This window comes from Schistocerca gregaria, chromosome 5 (genome assembly GCF_023897955.1).
Source record: "Schistocerca gregaria isolate iqSchGreg1 chromosome 5, iqSchGreg1.2, whole genome shotgun sequence".
Classification (NCBI taxonomy): domain Eukaryota; kingdom Metazoa; phylum Arthropoda; class Insecta; order Orthoptera; family Acrididae; genus Schistocerca; species Schistocerca gregaria.
The window spans coordinates 121,390,173-121,407,183 of record NC_064924.1 but is presented as its reverse complement, the minus strand read 5'-3'; the positions used below and the strand labels follow the sequence as shown (position 1 = coordinate 121,407,183).

Sequence of the window (17,011 nt, the reverse complement as noted above, 5' to 3'; positions counted from 1 at the left end):
ATGCTATAAACAGAGCCTGGATTTATCCGAAATAATGACGTTTTGCCATTCGTGCACCCAGGTTCGTCGTCGAGTACACCATCGCAGGCGCTCCTGTCTGTGATGCAGCGTCAATAGTAACCGCAGCCATGGTCTCCGAGCTGATAGTCCATGCTGCTGCAAATGTCGTCGAACTGTTAGTGTAGATGGTTGTTATCTTGCAAACGTCCCCATCTGTTGACTCAGGGATCGAGATGTGGGTGGACGATCCGTTACAGCCATGCGCATAAGATGCCTGTCATCTCGGCTGCTAGTGGTACGAGGCCGTTGGGATCCTGCACGGCATTCGGTATTACCCTTCTGAATCCACCAATTCCATATTCTGCTAACAGTCATTCGATCTCGACCAACGCGAGCAGCAATGTCGCGATACGATAAACCGCAATCGCGATAGGCTACAGTCTGACCTTTATCAAAGTCGGAAACATGATGGTACGCATTTCTGCTCCTTACACGAAGCATCACAACAACGTTTCAACAGGCAACGCCGGTCAACTGCTGTTTATGTATGAGAGATCAGTTGGAAACTTTCCTCATGTCAGCACTTTGTAGGTGTCGCCACCGGCGCCAACCTTGTGTGAATGCTCTGAAAACCTAATCATTTGTATATGACAGCATCTTCTCGCTGTCGGTTAAATTTCGCGTCTGTAGCACGTCATCTTAGTGGTGCAGCAATTTTAATGGCCAGCAGTGTATGTACTAATATAAAAATAAAGAATAAGGAGGATGAATATATAAATTATCGATATCACTCTGCCCCTAGGTCGTCAGGGATGACTTCCACCAGCTCCAGCATCCCTGACCCTACGTTGTGACGTTCACATAGTTGCAGTTCTCGCTCCATATCTTCCACCCACTCTGGCATCTCCATGTCGTGGTCAGCATGGAGCCAGAGGTCCAGCTTCCCACAATCACCTACAACAACATTTAAAAAGAGGTATACACAAAAATTACAGCACTACAAAAAATTGAAACCTGAATGTGCGCTTACATGAATGTTGTAACAGTTGAGTTGACGCTGGAAGCTTCTCCAGCTATTCTAGGGGTTTTGTACAACCCCACCCCCAGACTCATTAGCATCCTGCTGCCACATTTCAGCCTCCTGCTGCTGATCGAGACTGGCCAGCATTTCATGAACAAATGCTGTAACAACAACACAAAGAGTTGTTGTATATTATTGGCACATGTCAAAGCACTCAGTACTACTAAATGTGAACGTACACAGCTGCTAATATATGTGAAAATTTTTCAACGTGAATATTTACCTACATGAGAGATGTGATGGTTGAACTGCTGCTAGAGGATGCTCCAAGTATTCTGGGGATTGTGTGGCACCATCTCCAGACTCACTGGCTTACTACCTTTTATCCTTTAGCTGCCAACTGAGTCCAGCCAACACCTGATGTATATATGCTACAGCAGCAACAAAAACAATAAGAACTGTAGTGTGCTACTAACAAACATGTTCAGTACTGCAAAATTTGAACGTACGGACTAAAGTACATTTAAGTACATAAAAAACTTCGTAGTATGTCAATTCCTCCAAGAACTCAGACTGTCTTGGGCATTTGCCGATGCCACTGGCACTGATGGTATTTGCTGTTGCTGAGCGCTTCCTCGTGGATCAGCGAGACTGAGCATAAACAAACAAATATGACTGCAGACTAGTGTAGAATGAGGATGATGATGCAGGGATTGGGGTTTATGCTGATTAAAGTTCTGTCCACTACTTTCATGGAAACCAATAGGAATGCGGTATCCTGGGGAAAACTTTGGTCTGCAGGTTCCTACGCGTCTGGGATGGGGTGGTCTGCAGACAGGTATTATGTTGTTGTTAACAAGGGAAGAGCGTCCTTCAGCCTTTCTGGTCATTCTGGGAAATATGCTTAATGGTTTGCAGATGGGAAGACAGGATGAATATCCTGGTATTTCCCCAGTGACATTTAAGCACTCCAGTTCTCCGAGAAGAATAGGGTGCTGGACAACTTGAGCAATCTCTTGACCCAGCCTCATTCTACAGGAGGGTTTTCTAGGGGACACAGCTGGCTAATATTCCATATCGCTGCATAGTACATTTTTATAAGGAAGAGATGCATCGCAGCATGAATAAATTCGATAAGATCCGCCGCCGAAGACGACACTTGCTGAGTGCTCTTGCGTTTCGGAAGAGATGTTGTGCCCAGCAGGTTCTGCCGAATTTTACTAAGGCCACGCTTCATATCCATTCTGCAGCAGCCAGGAGAAGTAAGAGGCGGGTCAGCCTTGCTTCGATGTGTGAGAAAGTTCACTTTACCCGCCGGAGCATTGAGTACAACTTTCACGAACTATTTAGACTATATTCGCAATTGGCTGATCATTTTAATATGTGGACCTGGGTCTGGATTGACGGTGTTACCCTGGTGGCAACCGATTCCGCCGTTAGGAAAGCCATCACTGGAGGCCCCATGCAAGACGGTAATCAATCTGACTGACATGGCGCTGACTGACAATGCAGTTTGGAGAAGGGACTTAACTTTGCTACCAACCCTAAGTTCACAACAGGAATGGACGTCGTCAGCGCAGTTGAACAAATTGGGGCGCTACTACTGCGTCAAGCAGCTGAAAATGTACGGCATGAAACCTGTCATGCTCTGACGAGAACCAAGGCTATTAAATTGAACATGAGCAGAGAGAGGGAGGCTATTCATGACCTCAGAGAGTGCCCTGAGGTTGTTGTTTTACCTGCTAACAAAGGCAACAGTATTGTTGTTCTTTCCCACAGGGATTACACTGAAAAGATGCAGAGCCTGCTACATGACGACTCCCACAGGGAGGTCAACGCTGGCCCTTCAAAGAAGGTGGAGAACAAGACTAGGCCTCTTTTCAAGGACACGGATTTATCAGAGGGGTCACCATGAATTTGTTACCTCAAGGACCTATACCACCAAGACTTCATGGCCTCCGTAAGGTTCACAAAGATTGGGTGCCGTAGCGTCCCATAGTCTGTAACATTAGGGCACCTACTAATTTGCCGGCAAAGTACCTGAGGAAAGTACTAAGCCCTTGTGTGGATAAATGCACTCATCAAATCTGTAATTCTGTGGATTTTGTAAAGTGCCTCTACAAGTTCACACTTAAAGATTCGTCAGATTCCTGGTGAGCTTCGAGGTCGTTTCGTTATTCACCAGGATACCTCTACGAGAATCACCAGAGCTTATGTCCGCCCAGATAGCTGAGTGGTCAGTGACGGATTGCAGTCCTACAGGCATGGGTTAAAAAAATGGTTCAAATGACTCTGAGCACTATGGGACTTAACATATGAGGTCATCGGTCCCCTAGACTTAGAACTACTTAAACCTAACTAACCTAAGGACATCACACACATTCGTGCCCGAGGCAGGATTCGAACCTGCGACAGCAGCGGTCGCTCGGTTCCAGACTGTAGCGCCTAGAACCGCTCGGCCACCTCGGCCGGCGCCCCGGGTTCGATTCCCGGCTGAGTCGGGGATTTTCTCCGCTCAGGGACTGGATGTTGTGTTGTCTTCATCATCATTTCATCCCCATCCGGCGCGCAGGTCGCCCAATGTGGCGTCGAATGTAATAAGACCTGCACCGACTAGGCAGGACCTGCCCCGTAAGAGGCCTCCCAGCCAATGACGCCAAACGCTCATTGCGATACCAGAGAAACACGCATACGACCATCATTGGCACCAAGGCAGAAGCGACTTTCATCACTGAAGACGACACGTCTCCATTCGTCCCTCCATTCACGCCTGTCGCGACACCACTGGAGGCGGGCTGCACGATGTTGGGGCGTGAGCGGAAGACGGCCTAACGGTGTGCGGGAGCGTAGCCCAGCTTCATGGAGACGGTTGCGAATGGTCCTTGCCGATACCCCAGGAGCAACAGTGTCCCTAATTTGCTGGGAAGTGGCGGTGCGGTCCCCTACGGCACTGCGTAGGATCCTACGGTCTTGGCGTGCATTCGTGCGTCGCTGCGGTCCGGTCCCAGGTCGACGGGCACGTGCACCTTCCGCCGACCACTGGCGACAACATCGATGTACTGTGGAGACCTCACGCCCCACGTGTTGAGCAATTCGGCGGTACGTCCACCCGGCCTCGCTCAAAGTCCATCAACTGCACATATGGTTCACGTCCACGCTGTCGCGGCATGCTACCAGTGTTAAAGACTGCGATGGAGCTCCGTACGTATGCCACGGCAAACTGGCTGACACTGACGGCGGCGGTGCACAAATGCTGCCCAGCTAGAGCCATTCGACGGCCAACACCGCGGTTCCTGGTTAGTCCGCTGTGCCGTGCGTGTGATCATTGCTTGTACAGCCCTCTCGCAGTGTCCGGGGCAAGTATGGTGGGTCTGACACACCGGTGTCAATGTGTTCTTTTTTCCATTTCCAGGAGTGTATATTGGACAGACACTGCGCACCATCCAAGGTCCTTGCCGAGAACACCAGAGGCACGTTTGACTGATGTATCCCAACAAGTCGGTGATCGCAGAGCACTGTTTGTCCAAGAATCACGTGATGGAATACGAACGTACCAGGATATTGAGCCGTATGCGGCTCGCGTTGATGCCGTTCCTAGCTTGGAATCTTGTAATAGCTGTAGGGGCGTCTCGTTTTCTTACTGTGTTCACTGGCGCCACTACTTTTTCTCTCCTTATCTGTCCGTGAGTGGCAGCAGCAGCGCTTATCGATAGCGCATACTGTGGTACCATCTTTGAAGCGGCCTCTAGTATTTCCGGGTCGTCGTGTGTCGAGGCTAGTGGCGTTGCCACAGAGCAGCAGTGATGTCAGGACAGCCAGTACACCCCCGACCGCTGGCGACGCACATGCACTGTCTGACGGAAGGATGTGGTCACGAGAGTGCATGGCCACGTCAAGGACCGGATTCAGCGAGTTTTAGTTGAACGGATGGTGATGTTCGAGGAGTGTAACTTTCACCTGTGTGTGTGTGTGTGTGTGTGTGTGTGTGTGTGTGTGTGTGTGTGTGTGCCTGTAGAAGTGCCCACATGACAATAAGATGTCAGCCGACGATTTATACTGGGATCTTTTCCATGCTTGACTTGAATGGGGACGACCGCTGGTTGTTCGTTCGGTCGGTCGTCTCAGCGGACGACGTACATTTGGTTCTCCGATCGCTTCTGCTTCTCTGTGTTTGTACCGACTTACAATTCGACTGTGTTGTTTCACAGTGACTGGTTTTATTGTGGCATTGTCTTCGCGGATTCGTGTGTATCTTGTGTGGTTTTTAATGTCCATTTGTTTAAATGCTGCCTGCGTTCTGGTGTCGGTAGTTCTGCTTTGGACGGAGCAGCGAGGAGCTCCGCAGCGTGAGGGCAGGCCTCAGCAAACAAAACAATCTGGCAACCATGGTGGGCACAGAAGGTACGACGACACTATAACAGACTCCGTCGCCAGAGTCTCCGCGACCGCCGACGCATGGCCGCGGGCGCGGAGCACGGAGGGGGTAGCTTGCATTGGTATGGGATATTAGGCGACCGCCGCAGGAACTCAGTTCGTCAGGGCACCTGACGATCTCGGCATGTCTGACCGCAGTGTCTCTTGGACACTATGAACTGGCACATCGCTCGCGGGCTGTTCGATCAACAAATACGCTATGAGAAACTGAAGAATCAGGTATTTTTTAGATATTCCGGAAAGACCAACATCGTGAACAACAGAAAAAGACATCTGAAAACGTTTCGCCTTACAGGTGGAAACACAGTAAGTGCTTCATACCTTGTTGTTGTTTCTGGCGGCCAGCGGCATTTAAGAGTGGACGTGCCCTTCCAGGAAATACTTCGTCTGTTGTTGGTGAAACGTCCTGTTATCTAAACGCTCTGTCCTTCCAAGAAGAATGGGACGTTGGATAAACTGGAGAACGTTTATGAATCACTCTCAAAAAACCTGCTTGTGTCAAGACAGGAAGTGCTGCCACTGTAAGGCTGCCGACAGACGGAATTTTTTGACATGTAATGATTTGCAGGTGGTCTCTGTGTGAATACACATTTCTAAAAACCAGAGACTGCCTGGGAATTTGTTCTGTGACATACACTTGATGGCCTATGTGAGAAGGCAGGAAGCACGTCCAGAATGATATTTTCACTCTGCAGTTGAGTGTGCGCTGATATGAAATTTCCGCCGGCCGATGTGGCCGGGCGGTTCTAGGCGCTACAGTCTGGAACCGCGCGTCCGCTACCGTCGCAGGTTCGAATCCTGCCTCGGGCATGGATGTGTGTGATGTTCTTCGGTTAGTTAGGTTTAAGTACTTCTAAGTTCTAGGGGACTGATGACCTCAGAAGTTAATTCCCATAGTGCTCAGAGCCATTTGAACCATATGAAATTTCCTGGCAGATTAAAACTGTGTACCGGACCAAGACTCGAACTCGGAACCTTTGCCTTCCGAGGGCAAGTGGTCTACCATCTGAGGTAACCAAGCACGACTCATGCCCCCTCCTCACAGCTTTACTTCCGCCAGTACCTCGTCTCCTACTTTGCAAACTTCACAGAAGCTCTCCTACGAAACATCCCCCAGGCTATGACTAAGCCATGTCTTCGCAATATCCTTTCTTCCAGGAGTGCTAGTTCTGCAAGGTTCACAGAAGAGGTTCTGTGAAGTCTGGAAGGTAAGAGACGAGGTACTGGCAGAATTGAAGCTGTGAGGACGGGGAGTGAGTCATGCTTGGGTAGCTCGAATTGCAGAGCACTTGTTCGCGAAAGGCAAAGGTCCCGAGTTCGGGTCTCGGTCCGACGCACAGTTTTGATCTACCAGGTAGTTTCAGGAAGCGCTTCGTTCGTAACGTTTTAGAAGCATCGTTTTTTCCGCAGTTCAGGCACTCAGGGTACTGATGATCCACTGATATCGCAGAGCTGCCAGTCAACATCATAAGAAGCCGCCGCTAGCAAAAAGTTCCCTGGGATATTACGAGCTCTGCAAACAAAGATGGCCGCGTTGTCCTTCACGAGCCTCTGCCGCCTGCCTGTCTGAGTAAGGCTTTAGTCATTAGCGAACAGGCTGTTCGGAGGGGCACATATGCAGTCCTGGTACTGTGGTAGTTCAAGGTGTGGCTGCTTGAGGCGCTGCACTTAGTCAGTTGCTGTCTTCTGGCTCGGGTACATGGACGTAGGTTTCTGGACGCTGCGCTGAATGGACATGCTGTGGCATGAGGCTGGGGACATGCCAGCCGCAAACCATGTGTGCTCTCACATGTCTTAGATATGTGCAGGAACACATTTTTATGCCCCTCTCTTGGAAGGTGCTGCCAGATATCTTTTTGTGATATACACAATCTTTATGCGATACGTAGTGTGTGTGCTCATGATCTGCAGGTGAAGTTTAGGAGTGTTAGCTTAATGTATTTCACGATATTTGCAATATGTTTGGATCTGTAGCTGTTCAAGTGGATGTTTATGATTTTTTATGAGCAGTAGGTGGAGTTAAGGTGAGCCTTTTAGCTGTGTTGGGTTACTTCTTCATGATCTTTGCAACATGTTTTTCATCTGCAGCTGTGCATACAGATGTGTACGATTTTTCTAACTGATATAGATTGACGATCTGTAGCAGTGTAATTAGGGCATGTAGTTGTTATTTGACGCAATGGGATAATACTTGCTGCTTCCTAAGCTTTTCCTGCCAGTTTCTGGCGATATTTTGAATGCAAGAAAATTCTCCCAACAAGGTAACAACTGCACAAACCAAAAAATGATGAATTAAAGACATCCTTCTACACCAACTGCACAGCATAGACTTAGATTTTCTCGCCAATTCCCAAGTGGGGGAGGGGAAGAGGGAAAACGAGGGGAGGGTGGTGGGAGGGAGGGGTAGGGGCGAGAGGAGAGGTGATACCATGACATCATCTGCGACATCATCAATCCGTTGTTGCCATACCTATCGACGCCATCTTGAATAAATATGGGAGCAATGCTGACTGTGCTCTCTTGCTCTTTGGCCCACTTCTGACAGTTTCTTCTGTGAATATACAAAATGAGAGAATTCGTATGAAATTATTTAATAGGTTACAGAACATGCCAAGTGTGTCAGTCGACCCATATACATGATCTACCCAAACTCTGTATTGGTTATGAACGTGAAGTTTTTCTATTTAAAAGTTAACTATGTTTATGTGTATATTATTTGTGTATAGTTTTGCAAATCACTATGAAATTCTCAATGTTTAATTACAATCTGCACACCATCATGGCATCCTGATTTTTAGCTTTAATAATGATACCTGCCTGCAGTGAGAAGTATTTCTTTGTCAGGTTACAACATGGCTGTTCCATGTACTGTAAGGTACATGATCAAGGATACACGATACAAGGAACATAGCATGGCGCAAGTAGAAAAGTGTTCAGATGCTTGCTCATAAGGTTAACTCACGACCAAGATAATTTCAGAGCACTCTGCCAGTAAGCAATGAGCAGATGTACAGGGCATATTATGTGCTATCGCACTTAATGATTTGATGGCCATTTTTCCACTTTTATGACTGATGTAATGCAAGACTCTATGGGTGAGTTCAAATGGACAGCCAGTCAGGAATCAATCAGCAGTAAATAAATTTCTTCTCCTGCCACTTATGATGGGTTTCATAATAGTTATCATCACAACAAAAAAGTTGTAGATGCATTCCAAACTCAGCATGTTGGCGATACAGAAATTCGAAATTGCTATCTTTAACTGCAAATGGACCCTCACCATAAAATCCACAGGCCTGAGTATTCCTCCACAACTTTGCTTCTTTCAAATGGTTAAGTAACTGACAGTTCGTATTCCAAGTGCCGTTTAGGCGCCAATATCACACACACACACACACACACACACACACACACACATAAACAACACGTCAGGCTACTGACTTTATGTGATGCTGAGCCCACAGGCATGTAAACATACCCACAGAAACAGTGGGCTGTGAACTACACACAATTTTTCTCACAAGCATGAGTGTGCTGCGCACAAGCATATATTGCCACGAGGGGCTGCCTCTCTGACCCCTGTTGTATGGTGTCCTTCTGTCACCCAGCAGCAGGCCAGAGGTATTTTCTGCAAGTGGCTACTACCGATATAAGTGAGCAGACGCGGTATGGAATACACATGGCTCACTAACTACTGTATACACAGAGTGATTTCAGCAATCATTCTTCCCATGCACCATATGTGAATGGAACGGCAAGAATCCCTAGTATGTAGTGCAATGGAAAGACCCTCTGCAAGCATCTGGCAGTCGTTTCTGATTTACAGACATACAGTTACACTTACGGCCATTAAAACCATAACACGAGGAAGTATAACAAATAACGAAATTTTACATATCTTGCTTATACAGTGTAGTAGGCAGAACACATGACTACCTTTGTTGCTGACTGGAGGGTACACAATGTGAACAGTAAGTTCACAGTGCTGCGACCTGTGCCTTCAGCAATGACTCTAATCCAGATTAGCAGTGAATCGAACTGAGCGTTGATAACAGGTGTGGGATATTACTTCACACTACTCCCACTGTGAAACAGAGTCTAGCAGTCAGCGGTCTCTCGGTAAACTGTGGCCGGGTGTTTCCAGCGGGTAAGGCATCCAGAGAGTGTCCTGGTCAGGGCAGCAGTCAGGACAGCACAAGCAAAATGTGGCCTTGTATAATTTTGTTGTTAGGTAACGTCACGGGTATCTCAAAGATACAGCAGATCCAGCAGTCTCTTGACAAGTCAGAAATGTAGCGGCTGTCGTCCGAATTACTGAGTGCATATTTATGTACTGTGTCCAGTTAGATAGACATACGTCAGGTGCGTGATGGTGACGAATGATTCAGCCTGGCAACCTTCACTCTCCTCGGTGCTTCCATACTTGGATCGTCCATTTAGATGCTGTAATAAGAACCGAGAGTTATCTGAAAAGACGACACGGTATCACTCCTGTGTGAAGCATAGCTCATTGAGTATACCACTGTCTGGCGCCCCCCTCTGCTCCCGTGTCAGGGTAAGCCGCAACAATAGTCGCCGTGATTACAGCGGAAAGGCTAAATATTTTAATGTCGAAGCATATTTTTTTGCAATGTTGATATTTCTCGATTGCCACATTCAAATTGTTGAAATTTCAATGGTTAGTTGTGTTCATGAAGACTGAAGAGCCAAAAAACTAGTACACCTGCCTAATATCTTGTAGGGCCAACGCGACCACGAAGAAGTGCCGATACACAACGTGGGATGGACTCGACTAATGTCTGAAGTAGACCTGAGGGAAATGACATCATGAATCCTGCAGGGCTGTCCATAAATCCGTAAGAGTACGAGGAGATGGAGATCTCTTCTGAACAGCACGTTGCAATGCATCCCAGATACGCTCAATAATGTTCATGTCTGGGGAGTTTGGATGCCAGCGGCAGTGTTTAAACTCAGAAGAGCTTTCCTACAGCATCTCTGTAACAATTCTGGACGTGTGGGATGTCACATTGTCCTGCTGGAATTACAAAAGTCCGTCGGAATGCACAATATACATGAACGGACGTAGGTGATCACACAGGATAGTGTCGTTCGTGTCACCTGTCAGAGTCGTATCTAGACGTATCAGGGATCCCATATCACTCCAACTGCACACGGCCCACACCATTGCAGAGCCTCCACCAAGTTGAACAGTCCCCTGCTGACATGCAGGGTCCATGGACTTATGGGGTCGCCTCCATCCACGTATACGACCATCCGCTCGATACAACTTGAAACGCGACTCTTCCAACGGGGGAACATATTTACAGTCATCAACATTCCAATGTGACGGGCCCAGGTGAGGCAGTCATCAAGAATACACGAGTGGGCCTAAGGCTCACAAAGCCCATATCAATGATGTTTCCTCGAATGGTTCGCTCACTGACACTTGTTGGCGGTCGGATTCGAAATCTGCAGCAATTTGAGTAAGGCCTGCACTTCTGCTACGTTGAGTGATTCTCTTCAGTCGTCGTTGGTCCCGTTCTTGCAGGATCTTTTTCCGGCCGCGGCGACGTCGGAGATACAATGCTTTACCGGATTCCTGATATTAACAGTACACACCTGAAATGGTCGTACGGGAAAATTCCCATTTCATTGCTACCTCGGAGATGCTGTGTGCAATCACTCGTGCGCCAACTACACCACCACATTCAAATGTATTTAAATCTTGGCAACCTTCCATTGTGGCAGCAGTAACTGATATAACAACTGCTCCAGGCACTGTTGTCTTTTATAGGCGTTGCGCCATATTCTGCCTGTTTACATGTCTCTGTATTTGAATATGGGTGCCTATACCAGGTTCTTTTGCGCTGAAGGTGTAAAACTTAGTACACATAATTGGTGACAGGATTGTAGCAGAGTCAGTTAAAATATAAGAAGTAACCGGGGGTGAACCCGGGACCAAACGACGACCGAGTTTACTGGCCTTTTGGATCTCGCCATAGTGGTAGGTTCTGCTTGCGCTTTTTGACATGGATAACGAGCACCCACAGTGTAGGGAGCCACACAAGCGAATGTCATCATCAAGCATGGCATTACACTGCAAAATGTATAAAAATCACTGTTCCGCCTACGAATTTTGAAAACCTCTAAGGGAAGTCGAATACTCTTTGTAGGCTACAGAACTTCCCTTTCAATCGGTGCACTGCCATGTGTTAGCTGCTGCTCCAGCCGGCCCTACTCCCAGGTGCAGAGTGAAAAAAAAGTGGATGCCTTCAGTGAGGGTCAAGCTCACGAACTCTGTTTTACGAGACCAGTGGTCTGTCACTTTTTCTTTTTTTCGTTCTTTTTTACCACTGTTCTTGTAATGCACATACATATTCCCTTCACGTATTTAAGCCAAGTATTACGCACGGGAATGTTCAGTAGCAGCCAGGCTACATGTACATTTAACAATTAAGCAAGACCAAGAGCATTAGTGATGAAACCATACGAGGCAATGTTGTGCAACCTTAGTAGGGACAGGATCCGACTATTCGGGAGTAGGATCTTACAATCTGAGACAGTGTTCCGAAACAAACTTCCGTCACAATGTCCTCAAACAAGACGTCAGATCCGCCTAGCAACAGCAATCTGAACGCCCGTTGGCTGAAAGTTTGGTGTGTGTGTGTGTGTAGCAAACGAGAGAAGCGTCCTTATTGGCTGAGGGAGAAAGGGGAGTCTCTCTTGTCCTTCGGGAAGGCAGGGCGAGTCAGTCGCGAGGAGCCACGCAAATCGCACGATCGAGTAACCGGGGTGGCTCTAAATGAACGGTCGCGAGTACATATCTCAGCTGTTAAACAAGACAGAAAGTGAAGTTATTAGTTATAAGAACGCCATGTGTCGTGGGCAGTGTCTGTGATTATGTAAAGTCAGAAAACTGTATTAATGTGTGAGAAGGGTCGAATATAACGGCATAGTCCAGAGCCGCCATATTGCAAATACTGATTCTGTGACGTTTGTGACAAAGCAATTTCTGTATTAAAACAAGTACAGTACAAACGTTGTTGACAATTAACAACCTGCATCCCTAAACACTCCACTTCAGCAGGATCACCACCTACATGGAACCTGGCGACTGAGCGCTGGCCGGCCGGAGTGGCCGTGCGGTTCTAGGCGCTACAGTCTGGAACCGCATGAGCGGTACGGTCGCAGGTTCGAATCCTGCCTCGGGCATGGATGTGTGTGATGTCCTTAGGTTAGTTAGGTTTAATTAGTTCTAAGTTCTAGGCGACTGATGACCTCAGAAGTTAAGTCGCATAGTGCTCAGAGCCATTTTGACTGAGCGCTAGTATTGTGCTACGAGGGACTCACCGAAGCAGGAAGACACCAGGTTAGTGATACCGCCCAGAGAAGTACTTCCTTCTCTCTACAATGCCACTGAGGGTGTTGTACTCTCCGTGTCCCACCGCTCGTGGGCCTACTGTAACACCACGTTCAAACTCACTTAAATGTTGATAACTTGCCACTATAGGAGCACTAACTGATCTAACAACTGCGCCAGACACTTGTTGTCTAATATAGGCGTTGCCGAACGCGGCCCCGTATTCTGTCTGGTTACATGCCTATACCAGTCTCTTTGGCGCTTTAGTAAAAATAGAACACGGGAATAAAAGCTTGTCTGAACAGTGTGTAAATTACAAGCTGTACGAGTGCTCAAATAACTTACGGGTTGGCTGCCGGGTGACGTCGTCGAACACAGCCGATATTTGGACAGGAGCACACCCTGCCATTCTGAAAGCACAAATGCAAGGAAGAAGAAATGTGCAAGCAAATTTAATACCTCGGTTCACAGAGGACAAACAAGGAAGACACCACACACAGAACAAGTGTCAACACAACCAAAGATAACCAACATCAGAAATATCGATAGTTACTATTAACCAACAGGTGAGGTAGCACTAATTCTGTCCCTCTGTTTTTTGATGAGAGACAGAGCCGGATTCCAAGCAGCATTTAAACAAAGTCTACCATCTCTGTTAATAAGGTTATTTGATAGTCTGGTTTCAACAGCTTCCTTAATAACACTATCCCAATAGCTGGACGTGCAAGCTAGGATCTCCGTGTTGTTGTATTCCATAGGATGCAGTTGCAGAACATTGCCTTGACACTGGTCAATAGCTGGACGTGAAAGCGAGGATCTCCGTGTTGTTGTATTCCATAGGATGCAGTTGCAGAACATTGCCTTGACACTGGTCATCCTATGGAATACATCAACACGGAGATTCTGGCTTGCACGTCCAGCGGATGGGATAGTATTATTAAGGAAGTTGTTGAAACCAGACTATCAATCAACCTTATTAACAGAGATGGTGGATTTTGTTTAGATGCTGTTTGGAATCCGGCTCTGTCTCTCATCAAAAAACAGAGAGACAGAATTAGTGCTACGTCACCTGTTGATTAATAGTAACTAACGATACTTCTGATGTTGGTTATCTTTGTTTGTGTTGACACTTGTTCTGTGTCGTGTCTTCCTTGTTTCTCCTCTGTGAACCGAGGTATTAAATTTGCTTGCACATTTCTTCTTCCTTGCATTTGTGCTTTGAGAAACGCAGGGTGTGCTTCTGTCGAAATATCGACGGTGTTCGACGACGTCACCCGTCAGCAAACCCGTAAGTTATTTGAACATTCAATTCGCCAGGAGAAGCTAAGGTCTCACATTGTACGAATGCTGTTTGGCAGGAGCTTACTCGCTGCTGGAGACGTGCGAGAACCTGGAGGCGCTGTTGGCCGTGGTGCCGGCGGTCGCACGCCTGGTGCAGCCGCCGGGAGGCGTGGAGCACTGCGCCGGAGCCCCGGCTGTGATCCGGGACCTCACGGGACCCTCGGCCAGGGACGAGGCGTTCACCACGGAACACCGCTGCCTCGTGGCTGCCGACTGCATCGACTCCTGTTACGCACAGGGGTACGGACATCATTGAAGGCCACGACTACTAATCCAACATCTGATCCTCTCCTCCTCTCTCCAAATTTGTTCTTTACGCTATCACCGTAAAACAAGGCCCTTGCAGTAGGGACGGTCACCTATGATGAAACACTTCCATCTGGTGCGCACCATGTAAGAGACAGGCGAAATACCGTCAGAGTTCGAGACGAATATAATACACTACTGGCCATTAAAATTGCTCTACCAAGAAGAAATGCAGATGAAAAACGGGTATTCATTGGACAAATACACTCTTGGAAATGGAAAAAAGAACACATTGACAACGGTATGTCAGACCCACCATACTTGCTCCGGACACCGCGAGAGGGCTGTACAAGCAATGATCACACGCACGGCACAGCGGACACAACAGGAACCGCGGTGTTGGCCGTCGAATGGCGCTAGATGCGAAGCATTTGTGCACCGCCACCGTCAGTGTCAGCCAGTTTGCCGTGGCATACGGATCTCCATCGCAGTCTTTAACACTGGTAGCATGCCGCGACAGCGTGGACGTGAACCGTATGTGCAGTTGACGGACTTTGAGCGAGGGCGTATAGTGGGCATGCGGGAGGCCGGGTGGACGTACCGCCGAATTGCTCAACACGTGGGGCGTGAGGTCTCCACAGTACATCGATGTTGTCGCCAGTGGTCGGCGGAAGGTGCACGTGCCCGTAGACCTGGGACCGGACCGCAACGACGCAGGGATGCACGCCAAGACCGTAGGATCCTACGCAGTGCCGTAGGGGACCGCACCGCCACTTCCTCGCAAATTAGGGACACTGTTGCTCCTGGGGTATCGGCGAGGACCATTCGCAATCGTCTCCATGATGATGGGCTACGGTCCCGCACACCGTTAGGCCGTCTTCCGCTCACGCCCCAACATCGTGCCGCCCGCCTCCAGTGGTGTCGCGACAGGCGTGAATGGACGGACGAATGGAGACGTGTCGTCTTCAGCGATGAGAGTCGCTTCTGCTTTGGTGCCAATGATGGTCGTATGCGTGTTTGGCGCCGTGCCGGTGAGCGACACAATCAGGACTGCAGACGACCGAGGCACATAGGGCCAACACCCGGCATCATGGTGTGGGGAGCGATCTCCTACACTGGCCGTACACCTCTGGTGATGGTCGAGGGGACACTGAATAGTGTATGGTATATCCAAACCGTCATCGAACCCATCGTTCTACCATTCCTAGACCGGCAAGGGAACTTGCTGTTCCAACAGGACAATGCACGTCCGCATGTATCCCGTGCCACCCAACGTGCTCTAGAAGGTGTAAGTCAACTACCCTGGCCGGCAAGATCTCTGGATCTGTCCCCCATCGAGCATGTTTGGGACTGGATGAAGCGTCGTCTCACGCGGACTGCACGTCCAGCAAGAACGCTGGTCTAACTGAGGCGCCAGGTGGAAATGGCATGGCAAGCCGTTCCACAGGACTACATCCAGCATCTCTACGATCGTCTCCAAGGGAGAATAACAGCCTGGATTGCTGCGGAAGGTGGATATACACTGTACTAGTGCCGACATTGCGCATGCTCTGTTGCCTGTGTCTATGTGCCTGTGGTTCTGTCAGTGTGATCATGTGATGTATCTGACCCCAGAAATGTGTCAAAAAGTTTCCCCTTCCTGGGACAATGAATTCACGGTGTTCTTATTTCAATTTCCAGGAGTGTATATTATACTAGAACTGACATGCGATTACATTTTCACGCAGCTTGGGTGCATAGATCCTGAGAAGTCAGTAACCACAACATCCACATTTGGCCGTAATAACGGCCTTGATTCGCCTGGGCGTTGAGTCAAACAGAGCTTGGATGGCGCGTACAGGTACAGATGCCCATGAAGATTCAACACGATACCACAGTTCATCAAGAGTAGTGATTGGCGTACTGTGACGAGCCAGTTGCTCGGCCACCATTGACCAGACGTTTCCAATTGGTGAGAGATCTGGAGAATGTGCTGGCCAGGGCAGCAGTCGAATATTTTATGTATCCAGAAAGGCCCATACAGGACCTGCAACAAGCGGTCGGGCATTATCCTGCTGAAAAGTAGCGTTTCGCAGGGATCGAATGAAGGGTAGAGCCACGGGTCGTAACATATCTGAAATGTAACGTCCACTGTTCAAAGTGCCGTCAGTGCGAACAAGAACTGACCGAGACGTGTAACCAATGGCACCCCATACCATCACGCCGGGTGATACGCCACTATGGCGATGACGAATACACGCTTCCAATGTGCGTTCACCACAATGTCGCCAAACACGGATGCGACCATAATGATGCTGTAAACAGACCCTGGATTCATCCGAAAAAATGACGTTTGGCCATTCGTGCACCCAGGTTCGTCGTTGAGTACACCATCGCAGGCGCTCCTGTCTGTGATGCAGCGTCAAGGGTAACCGCAACCGTGGTCTCCGAGCTGATAGTCGATGCTGCTGCAAACGTCGTCGAACTGTTCGTGCAGATGGTTGTTGTTTTGCAAACGTCCCCATATGTTGACTCAGGATCGAGATGTGGCTGGACGACCCTTACAGCCATGCAGATAAGATGCATTGGCCATTGAGCATCTCGACTGCTAGTGATACGAGGCCGTTGGG

At 48.5% G+C, this 17,011-nt stretch overlaps 1 protein-coding gene across 1 annotated transcript in view; it reads left to right on the top strand.

Annotated features, from left to right (window-relative positions):
* Positions 1-17,011, top strand: part of LOC126272358 (uncharacterized) — a 113,345-nt gene that overhangs the window by 10,523 nt on the left and 85,811 nt on the right. Inside the window, exon 2 of the mRNA XM_049975169.1 lies at positions 14,174-14,396. Within this exon, the coding sequence (XP_049831126.1) occupies positions 14,174-14,396 (223 nt within the window). The remainder of the gene's footprint in view (positions 1-14,173; positions 14,397-17,011) is intronic.